Source organism: Archocentrus centrarchus, chromosome 5 (assembly GCF_007364275.1).
Source record: "Archocentrus centrarchus isolate MPI-CPG fArcCen1 chromosome 5, fArcCen1, whole genome shotgun sequence".
Taxonomy (NCBI): Eukaryota; Metazoa; Chordata; class Actinopteri; order Cichliformes; family Cichlidae; genus Archocentrus; species Archocentrus centrarchus.
The window spans coordinates 30,913,087-30,925,010 of NC_044350.1; the positions used below are offsets into that span (position 1 = coordinate 30,913,087).

Below are 11,924 nucleotides of genomic sequence, written 5' to 3' on the forward strand. Positions count from 1 at the left end.
TCCCTTAATTTTTTTTGAGCAGTCTAAAATACTATTCCCTTAGAAGTAAATACTGCCCAGACAGTGAGCTCCCTTGACAGAGGTTTGCACTCTTAGTGCTTCTTGTAATACTATGAAATAGTTCCAGATACCACAAAACAACTATTCATGAGGATGAGTTATAGTGGATCTGCTCTTACTGCAGCTCTTCATTACGTTGAGAAAAAAACAAAACAAATGGGGAACTGGCTGATTAGCTGGCAATGTTCATGATCATGATCCATGATCATCTCTAAGCTACCCTAATTATGCTAGACTTTGCACTACTCTGTCTCTATAACAGCTCTAAAGGGCATTCATTAAGTTGTTTGCACATCTTATGCTCTAGCAAATCTTTTGATTATGCATAAAAAACATGATGTAAAATTAAAATCCACAGATAGCTGAATGCAGGCACAGCTCACTGCACGTGAAATTTGAGAAAAGAACATTGTTATAAGATAATACCAGGGTTGTGCCGAAGTGTAAAAAAAGACTATATGCATGCAGGCTCAGAACACAACAGGATTTACATAATAAATAGATTTTATTAATTTTTTTTTTTTTTTACATAAGTTTATTTTGTTAAAATACAACAAAAACATAATTTTTTTTCTCTTCATCTATAAGTTGGGTCAGAATCATACAGCACACCAGGAAGCAGCTCATTGTCTGACTGTCTGTTATGTAATGACTGCTGTCCTCAGTCAAAGGACACACAAGACCAGAGTGTGAGGACTAATCATATTCCAGTTATCGCAAGATCATCACTTCATTATTTTCTTAATGCCTCATTGAATGGTGCCTGTCCAGAAATTAAGTTGTTCGGTGATGTAACTGAAGTCGTTTAGGCGGCGGTGAGAGAACAACAGGTGTCCCAGAATAAACACAGTTGTTGTTCAGGCAAAATTAAATGTCATGTCATGGGAACGCTGTTTATCGGTTCGTAGCAAAATCCAAATAATTTGAGGAAATTACTACAAGATAATGTTTTTATTAGCTCACCAAAAACAGGAAATGACAAAATAAAGTTTTGATCCTGAGGTCTGAAAGATATTTTTAGCACCCATTGCTGCTCGCTGCTTGTATAATAATTGCAGACTGGGATCATCAGAAGAGGATGAGAACACTTTGATATCTGTGCTGGAGCTGTATTCATTTTTAATGCCGTGCTTAAAAAAAAAAAAAAAAAAAAGGGTAATTTTTCTGCTTCTCAGTGTTTTCAGAAAGATTTATTTATTTTTTTTATCTTTCAACAGTGTAAACACCGAAAGAAAGAAGTCATGTTCCATTTTAGGCTCCGCCTCCTTTTACGCCCTTAAGTTTAAACATAAAGGTGTGTTCAGGGCAGTTTTCAACACATTTCAGTGCCCGTAAATGGGACCTATTATGCTTCTGTGTCATATATAAATATATACTGTTACAATGCTAGATGCTTAACCTTAAACATCCATCCCTCAACATATGTACAAATAACCCTACTCAAAACACTGTTTTTAACAGTTTATGCAGCACTTGGGGATTCGGGACATTCTCCACTTTTCGAGGATGTGCACCTGAACACACCATTAGTTCTCCTTTGTGTCCCTTACTGGTGGAACCGAGAGTCCAATGTAGGAAAATCTGTGAAAGAAAACCACCTTTGGAGGCCATGCCATCAAAAAGAGGCGGGGCTTGAACTGAGACACAGCTTACAGAGAGAAGAAGGCACATGAGGGTCAAGTAATCCAGGATTAGACTGTCTCTGTAGTGCTCCTGTGATTTTAATGCGTCTGTATTTGTGAAGACCACTTTGGAGTTTTGACTGTGAGGTGTGAGGACGTGTCTTCAGAGGCTCACATCTTTAAAGGGCTGTTTTCAGAGTCCAGATTAGGTTTTGCAGTTGGAAGTGTGAATCAGGTTTAGGTTGCAGGCTTTTAGGGTCCTCACAAGTATAGAGATAGAAATGCGTGTTAATTTTTCTCAGTCCATATTGGCACCACTTGATCATCTTCCTGTTTATTCTGTAGTGTTGTGTGGGAGTTGTGATGCATCTTGTGCATGTTGCTGTGTGGCGTGCGGGGTTTGGTCAGCCACGGGTGCATCAGCAGCTCAGACGCCGTCAGTCTCTCAGCGGGTGATTTCCTCAGCATGCAGCCAATCAGGCACTTGGCCTCTGGCGACAGCCATTCAGGCAGGCTAAATGCCCCACGCCGTATCTTGGCGAACAGCGCCGCAGGCTGCGTGTCTTGAAAAGGGTATCGTCCAATCAGCATCGTGTACAGGGACACGCCCAGGCTCCAGATGTCTGCAGCACGGCCTGAATACGACCCGTTGCCATTGCTCAGCAGCTCAGGGCCAACGTAGGCAGGACAGCCGTGTCTGTCTGTTAGAGAGTCGTCATCATTGATACCGTGCAGGAGCACGCAGTCATCGAGTCCAAGGAGGGCCAGAGAAGTCCTACACAAGTGACAAAAAAACACTGGTCAGACTTTACCTCTACAGGCGTTTAGCAGCAGCAGTCTGTGTAGTACTGATTATATAGCTGGTACTGTAAGGTACAATAAGATTACTACTGGAGGTAGTTTTTTTCCCCCGTATGCCCCATTCATACTGCCAGCTATACTGCTGCTAGCAGGAATATTTATACTTGTCTATTTGTTGTAGTAGTATGCATTTTTGCCACAGACTGCAGGGATTTTTCTGCCTCAAAGTGGACTTTGGGGTGTTCATTTTATAGGGACTGCATCCATGCATTTAACATAATATAGTTAAGAATCTCCTGTTTTATCGTCCTGGGCACTGATTCACCAAAATAACATCATGTTGTGTTCAGTAAGACTGTAACACTTGTTTTCCCCCAATACACTTACTGGGGAAAAACAAGTGCTCAGTTGACACTATACATAATATGCCTGATGTCCTTTGCAACCACAAGAGTTGCCCCTTGCTGCCCTTTAAAGGTTTCAGCTGTCTTATGTACAATCTCTGGGTATTACTCATGTTATAGTACTATTACCAGTGTATCGGTCTCACCTGTATTTGTCGATAAAGACGAATCTGCGGAGCTTCAGGTCTCTCAGAACCACGCCATGTTGATGGCAGTGCATGACAGCGTTCAGCATCTGGGCGAACAGAAGCCCCGCCTCCTCCTCGTTCAGGCGTTTCCTGCTCCGCACGTAAGCGTGCATGTCACCATGGTGACCAGGCATGAATACATACACCTTGTCTTGTCCAATTACAACATCCTGCAGACCACAGATGTTGTCGTGTTTACCAATCCGGTCGTAGGCTGCCAGCCGTTCCTGGTATCCACGCAGTGGGAGCACCTGTAACAATGGCAACCGGGAGGGACTGTCATGGTAACGTAGTAACAGTGACAGTATAATTTACAATAACGTGACTACTTTCAGCAGTATTTTACAGTAATCTTTTCTTAATATTATCATTAGCACTATTTCTTTCAACAGTTTTCAAAATCAGCAGCAGTGACTTCAGCTGTATTAGTAATATTCACAGTATATAAAACATTTTTTTAAGTAACATATTTTGCTGTATTAGGAGTAAGGGTAGATGTGAACATGTTTCTGTGTATTACCTGACAGGTGTACTGCTGCTGTGTGTGCACATGCACAGCCCTGTAGGTCTCTTCCCTCTCACAACGTTCAAAGAGGAAATACGGCCCAACTCTTGATGAGGATTGGCTCAAGTTGGACGTGGGGGTGGGGCTTGTGGGCCTCAGGCAGGGTGATATGCCAGTAGAGGTAGGGGGCGGAGCCAGACGGGCTCGTTTATATTTCAGTGAATTGTCTTGAGGCTCGTCCAGAAGTCTCTTCAGACACAGTTGAGATCTGGTTGTAGACACTCCGGTGCTCATCTGTGATTGGAGGCAAGGAGTGACATCATCAGGTTAATGTGTACCTCCATGTAATATGTTTCAGTTTCATTTTCACTGTGAAACAAGTACAGGACTCTCTGGAAACACAATCCCAAGTTAAGCACAGCCAATATTTCAATCAACAGAGCCAGCATATATCAAAGTAATGCCTGTGAGCCAGAAGCCCAGGCTTCATACTGCTCCACATACTCGGTTTCTGACACTTTTTCCAACACTCTCTACTATGATTTGATTTGGCTGTAGGTTGCCTCTGGAACATTTTAAACTGGATTTTCTGAATTTCTAGTATTTTATTAGTCTCTTAGGTGGCACTAATAGCAAGTATGTGTGTCTGTGCATTGCATGTGTACACTTTATGAATGCACATTGTCATTATTGGGTCAATATGAACGTGGAAAAAAGTTTTAAATATCACTTTATGTGGCGTAAAAAAGCTCTTAAAAAGGCTTACAGCAGAAATCCTGGATCCCAAACAGTTGGTTTGTTAGAATAGAACCAAACTACTATTAGCACATTAGTTATTAATTAGTAATGTTTCATTCACTGTTTGATGATTTCCTGGCTGTTTAATTTTAGATGCTGTGACTGGATGAAGACATTTAATCACCGCACTGCAGCGCCCTCTGCAGGTGACCCTCTGACTCAGCCCCTTCCCTCTGCTGAACACTTGTCAGTAACGCTTTCACTTACAGTAAGAGGAGTTATAATCGTATCATATCTTTCTGTGTTCTGCGTCTCTGCTGCTCACATGTTACACAGTCGGTGTGTCTATAGGCTTCATGATGCAACTTCCTGTAAGCTGACGGGTGCTTCAGCTTTCAGATAGTTGCATCAGAGCACAACAGTTTATAGTTTAAACAGGCTTTAAATACAGTCAACAATTACATACACACACATCCGAGAGAGAGAGAGAGAGAGAGAGAGAGTGTGTGTGTGTGTGTGTGTGTGTGTGTGTGTGTGTGTGTGTGTGTGTGTGTGTGTGTGTGTGTGACTTATGTAAAGTTTTTTTTAAAGAGTGTGTGGTCGCTGTGGTAACGCTATGTGGAAGCCTGCTGTGGGGCAACGCTGCTTTTACTTTGCTGAAACACCCTGAGTCACAGCAGCAACGTCATCCACCCCCAAACACACCAACAGTGAATCTAAGCTGAATGATTTCTCCATGACGTTCTCTTCAGCTCATAATCAGAAATCCGGTTCTTAATAAGAATCTAAAAAAAGGTTTCTAGGGTGTGTGAAAGTGTCTACTGAAATGTCCTGATTCTTCTAACATTTTTTTTTCTTTGTTTGTTTTAAATGTGTTTATTCTTCACATTCAAATTCAAGTCAACATCTGGTGCAGGAGTTTAGATAAGAAATTAAAGGCTTTAATTAAGAAAATGCATCCTAAACTGGTTTTGGCCATATCCCTTATGTTCACTGGTGCTTCTTTTATTATTATTTTCTTAAATGTTATAACTGTAGTCACTACTTTTTATTGTAGAGTGCAAGAGGCTAGGGCTTGTGGGAAATATAGGTTGCTTAAATAATATTAGATTTTTGTAATCTTAATTACAAGCCAACTTTATCTAGATATTGTACACAGTTAAGAGAGGCCGTGTCCCGAGGCCGAGATTAAGTAACAAATGCCAGTGGGATTTTTTGATTAGGTTTCTCGTATGATTTTCACTCTTATCTCAATCTGAGTGTTAACTCTGAACCTCTGTTTGTCCATCAAGCAGGAATGCATTAAAACTGAGAACAAACATGAATGAAGTTCAAGAGAAAAATCTACTCTGCTCTGGCATCTTCTGAATCCAATCCAATCCAACTTTATTTATAGGACACTTTGAAGAAGACAACATAGTTGACCCAAAGTGCTTTCCAGATAAAAGACAACAATAAAATACAACACAGATAATAAACAAACAAACAAAAAAAGACTTTAATGTCAAACTGATTTTTAGAATTGTTTTTTTTTTTTTTGAAGAGATATTAGATATTTTCTTCTTCCTACTTTTATAAGTGATTCAGTGCAGTATTTTTATGCTGAATGTACTGTGTCATTCTGCGGATTACTTCATATGTGTGGCACTCAACAGTCACCCGATCAGGTGCTACAAAATCAGTGACTGTGGGAAGTCATTTATTTGTTGCTCGTAATCCTGTGGTTTGAGTCTATTTGCGTAAATGTCTTAATGGTTTAATATTTTTTTAATAGAATCCAGCCAGTTCGTAACATCCATTTGAAGGTAGATCATCCAAGGCCCCTTTTCTAACTTTTCTAACTTTTCACCGATTCAGACCTGCAGTATGAAGCTGTCTAAAAGTTTGATTCAGGTTTTACTCCGTCCATCCATCTTAGAGACAGCAGAGCAAAGCCGATTATGGTGAACATGTCATAGCTGAACAAGCAAAAATGAAACTCCAGCTGCATTGTTCTCTTTAACAGCTGTTTTAAAGTTTAGGGATGAGCTTTGCTGTTTTTCTTCTCTGCTGACTTCACCTAACTTGACTTACTACATATCTGACAGATACATGGCACAGTTATCATTTTATAAATCGACAGTCCAATAAAACGGACTAAAATGCACGCGAGTGTGTTAGTGCACATAATGTAGTATGCATGTTTAAACTATTCTGCACTTTAAGTGCACTTTGTACTTTTATAAGTGTAAATCTGATGCACTTTTAAATGTGCTTGCATTTGTACATTCAGTTATGGTTCTCAGGTTGGTTTCTTACCTTCAGGCAGGCTGGTTCGGACTGCAGGTCAACAGGAAGCCGGTAGGTTCAGTAGAAATTCAGTAGAGTTAGCGTGTAGGTGCAGGTCTCTGTCTGTCTGTGCAGCAGATGTTGGTGTAAACATAAAAACAAAATAATTTCTTATTATGTTAACCTCCGACTGGGACCAGCGGCGGCAGCGGCACTGGGAGAACTGGTGGTGACGTCTTTGTTTGCTTCTTATTGTCTCGGTTGCGCAACCTGTCGTCAGTCAGCTGTCAGTTTCTGAGCAACTTCTTTGGTTTCAATTTAAAAAGAAAAAAATCAGCAGGACAAAAAAACAGCAAAACTTCAGTGTGAAAAATATTTTTTAAAAAATGAAACTTCCGAGTTCTTTGTGGGAATATCCGGAGAGAAAGCGAACAAAGCGAGATCAGACCGAGTCCCCGGGTCCCCCTGTCTGCCCCTCCGTCTGTCTGCCGGTTTAGATTACAACGACCTCGAGCTGGTTCAGACCCACTCCGGTGTCCGCGGACCTGCTGCTGCTGCTGCTGTTCGGAACCTCCAGCCGGGCTGAGCGGACTCGGACTGACTTCGGGTCTGTTTGGTTTCGTTATTTCCTCCCGCGGTGTCGTCATCCAGCGGGGGCGGGGTTTCGATGTTGCAATCCTGTGTCGAGCAGTCGTCAGAAAGTAGATGCGAGAAAGAGCGGAGCGCGCACTAATTAAAGGAAAGACCAAGACAACATTTGACCCCCCCCCCTCCCTCCCACACACACACACACACACACACACACAGCATGGTGTTCAGATCCCGGCAAACTAAAATGGGGCAACGTTTGAGCAGGACAATGTGGGAGGTGCAGGACGCAGTTGGGATATGTCTAACTTTAAAAATAAACCCGTGCAAACTGCAGATTAAATGTTGGGCATGGATCAAATATACTAATATAGTGTATTTTATGTATTAGAGAGATAAACGTTTGTTTCTAGCCTATGTGCGCTCGCGCAGTCCCCTTTCCTGCTATATTAAATGTTAAGACTGCTGTTATATTAGTTTGGGTATCAGCCATGACTCCCATAGGTCAGCACATGTATTTTTGAGCCACACCTTTCTTGTGAGACGCAGCTGAGTTACAAACCTTTATAAGCAGCCAGATCTTATTTGAATCACAAACTGATTGTTGGAATCCTTTTATTTTTTTTTGGTGCAGCGTTTTGCACGATTATCATGACAAGAGTGCTTTGACCCGCGTGGCTGGCTTGCACCGCTCTTTGTGGAGTTTGTATGTTCTCACTCAGGGTGATTCAGTTTCCTCCCACTGTCTGAATGGCTGCACGTCTCTGTTTGCTCTGTGATGGACTAGAGACTTGTCTGATGTGTACACTGCTTTTCATACTATGCCAGCTGGGAAAGGCTCCAGCACTCCCTGAAACCCCTAACTTGAATAGGTAGGTTAAGAAAATGGATGGATGGACACATTTAAAATAACTTTTGTTAGTAAATGGTCAACTGATCATTATATAAAGCAATAATTAATGTTTAAAAATCATCATAGAGATCAAGTAAGTATAAAGTGTGTGTGGTATTATGTTATAGCTGGTAAAAATACTGTAATAAAGGTTATTAGTGATCAGCAAGCTCATTGCAAGGGTGTGAAATCCTGCCATTTAGTCAGCCCTGGTGTCATTTCAGACACACACACACACACACACACACACACACAGGGTTTCCTTTAACATTGTTCCTGTGACTCATATGTGGTGGTGATAGTGAGTGATAGTGATTTCACTAACTCATCATGTTTTAACCCACGCCACAGCCTTTCCTTAAACCTAACCAAACAGGTACAGAAAGTCACAGTCAGCAACAGTGAAACCAAAACTAAAGAGTTCTCAGTCTTGTTTTACACCGCTGTCATCTCACTTGTGTAAGTATCTGTTCTTTAAAGCAACAGTTTCCATTCAAATAATGTTTATAGATGAACGGCGCAGTGTTAATTATTTACAGAGATAAATATCAGTTTATAATAACAGTTTCCTTCTGAGGAGCCAGTTGAGCTGTTTCAGGCATCTGACTAGGACGCCTCCTGGGCGCCTCTTGGGTGAGGTGTTCCCGGCATGTCCTACTGGGAGGAGGCCCCGGGGCAGACCCAGGACACGCTGGAGAGATTATATCTGTCGGCTGGCCTGGGAACGCCTTGGGGTCCCCCCCGGACGAGCTGGAGGAAGTGGCTGGGGAGAGGGTGGTCTGGGCTTCTCTGCTGAGTCTGCTTCCCCCTGTGACCCGCTCCGGATAAGTGGAAGAGGATGGATGGATGGTATCAGTTTCCAATTAATACACCCACTGACCACTTTATTACATACATCTTGCTAAAACCAGATTGGACCACCTTTTGCCTTCAGAACAGATTTAATTCTTCATGGCACAGATTCAATAAGGTGCTGGAAACATTCCTCAGAGATTTTGGTCCATATTGACATAATAGCATCATGCAGTTGTTACAGATTTGTTGGCTGTGCCTGCGTGAGTACAGTGAACTCATTGTGATGTTCAAGAAATCAGTGTGATCTGAGCTTTGTGGCAGTGTTGTCTTCTGCTACTGTAGCGCATCCGCTTCCAGGTTTGACGTGTTGTGTGCTCAGAGATGTTCTTCTCCATATCTTGGTTGTAACAAATTATTTGAGTTACTGTTGCCTTCCTGTCAGTTCAAAGTATTCTGGCCATTCTCCTCTGACCTCTGGCATCAACAAGCAATTTTAGCCAGAGGGCTGACACTCACTGAGTATTTCCTCTTTTTCAGACCATTCTCTGTAAACCCCAGTGATGGCTGTGCAGGAAAATCCCAGCAGATCTGCAGTTTCTTAAATACTCAGGGCAGCCCATGTGGCACCCTCAACCATACCTTATTCAGAGTGACTTAAAGTAACCTTTCTTCTCCGTTCTGATGCTCAGTTTGAGCTTCAGAAGTTCATCTCAACCACATCTACATGCTTAAATGCACTGAGCTGCCACCAGGTTACTGGCTTAGATATTTGTGTTAACAAGCACTTGAACAGGTGTACCTGACAAGGTGATCAGAGTGTAATGTTACCTTTGTTGGTTGCAAACGATTGTCTCCTCTCTGGGATTGTTTATTTGTGGCACCCATCTGAGCAGCTCCTGGAGTCTGAAAGGTCAAAGAGCCTCAAAGTTAGAGACTCAGTGGGAAATGGTTGTTGCTTCCATTAGTTAGAAGTCACAGTAAGTTTCTTTGTGTCATTGGTTTGAGTGTGTGTATTTCTCTAAGTGTATATATTTCATAATCATAGTGCACATTTAGGCTGTTTTAAGTTGCTGTGTTTTATTTTGCTGTCATGGGTTTTAATCACTAATCTCCTTCAGGTATATGAACCTCTGCAAATCAGTCCAAAGTCATTTAACTTTTATGAAGAGCGATTTGTTTCCTAATGGCAGTGGTCTCTTCCAGCAAGAAGGACTACAAGCTGTCCTTGAGTGGCTTTAATGAGAGAAAACGATGACAACACACACATGACATTCAGCTATTTGTAAGCGCTCCTTTTTTTAAACAACAGTTTCATCATCAGTGCCTGCTCTCATAGTTTGAGTTACAGTTTCTAAATGACTTTTATCAAAGGTTCTTTATTACGCCAAAGTAGACGTGATATTTGCAGGTCATTTAGGGTCACACACCTTTGGTGTTGTCCTGGAAGAGAACGGGCATTCTTCCAGTTTTATGAAAGAGAGGCAGCTCTCTGGAAACGCGGGGATTAACAAACTATTTTTAAAAAATATTGTGACAGCACCGTGGTGACATTCAGAAGCTGCAATAGTCAGATTTCACACAAGAGCCGCTTGTGTCATAAAAACATTGAAGATGATTGTGGAATGTATGATTCAGTAAAAAAAAAAAAAATGTATCACATGGTTGAAAAAGTTGCACAAAGCTGATTACAAAATGAAAGAATTTCATCTTTATATAAACTCCTGAAAAAAGTAATACTAGCTCCAACCTTGAATTATGACCGATCCTTTATCAATAAAAGAGCAGCTACTTCATATTTAATTCTTTCATGCGTTGCCTTAAATAAATGTGACTACATTTAAATGTGACTACATTCATTATGTTAGACTTATAGAAAAACACACGGCTACCCTCTAACAATATGGCAATTGCACTGAAGCACAAGATTCATCCACAAGGTAATCCTGCCTTGTGCTATCAGGTCATCATCTGTTGGTGGTGGTGTACACTTTAGACCCCTTAGTACCAGCTGAGCATCATTTGAACACACGGCCCACCTGAGTATCGTTGAATGGGAGATTTGCATCATGGATGTGGAGCTGACAAACCTGCAGCAAATGATGCACAGAATATTGAAAAAGAGGTATTGAAAATTTTCAAGAGAAAAAATATTATTTGTGAAAATCAAAATTTTGTTCCTCGGTGCATTTTTTGTACAGGGTGCAATCGTTTCATTATTATCTCCTCCAAAAGTAAAAATGTTCACATGACATTTTTGTAATTTGGTGCGTTCTATTAATAACAGATTGCCACATCGTTTGTGCTACATCTTTGCATATATTTTCAGGATAATCTGACCCAAACCTGGTTAATAGCTAAACCCGCTGGACCTCACTCACCTGTGTGTGGATCGGGGAGGGGAGGGGCAGACATGTCAGCTGAAATCAGACAGGTGAACTTTAGAGGTGATGAGACGACAACAAAATAAAACCACCTGCTGAATTCTGTGATATGTGGACTGTTAGTGCACTATAACTATAACTCAGACCGGTTGCTTATGAATCTGACTATACCTGAAAAAGCAGTAATAATACACACATGTGCAGTGTTTGTGTTACAAAGGTTTTAATTACTGATAATCAGATAGGTTCATTAAACAGGAACAAAACTCAGATGAACAGGTGCAACTGCTGAGCATCTTATTGCTCCAGACTGAAAAGAGATTAAGGTCAGGGGTCAACAGGTGTTTGAAGCTCTGCAGGTTATCACTCTGTCTGAATGTGGCCTGAACCGCTGATCCAAGGCAGGATGGAGCCACGCTTTCATCATGTTTATGCCTAATTTTGACCCCACCATGCGAATGTCACAACAGAAATCAAGACAACATTTTTCCAATATTCTATTGTGAAATTTTAACGAGTCTGTGGAACTTGGAGCCTCAGTTTCCTGCTCTAAGCTGGTGGGAGTGGCACCTGGTGTGGTTGTCTGCTGCTGTAGCGCATCTGCTTCAGTAGATCAGCATTTTCTGTAATACTCAGACCAGCCCATCATTCTGATGCTTGGCTTGAACTTAAGCAGGGTCTA

At 41.4% G+C, this 11,924-nt stretch overlaps 1 protein-coding gene across 1 annotated transcript; it reads right to left on the reverse strand.

Moving 5' to 3' along the window:
• Window positions 1–1,175: 1,175 nt before the first annotated feature.
• Window positions 1,176–7,203, reverse strand: LOC115780814 (tribbles homolog 2-like). The gene is made up of 4 exons (XM_030730226.1): window positions 6,617–7,203; window positions 3,596–3,874; window positions 3,034–3,326; window positions 1,176–2,457 (listed from the first exon to the last, which is right to left on the reverse strand). The coding sequence occupies exons 2-4, from the start codon at window positions 3,872–3,874 to the stop codon at window positions 1,971–1,973; spliced, it is 1,059 nt and encodes a 352-aa protein (XP_030586086.1). The 5' UTR covers window positions 6,617–7,203; the 3' UTR covers window positions 1,176–1,970.
• Between the last annotated feature and the right edge of the window lie 4,721 nt (window positions 7,204–11,924).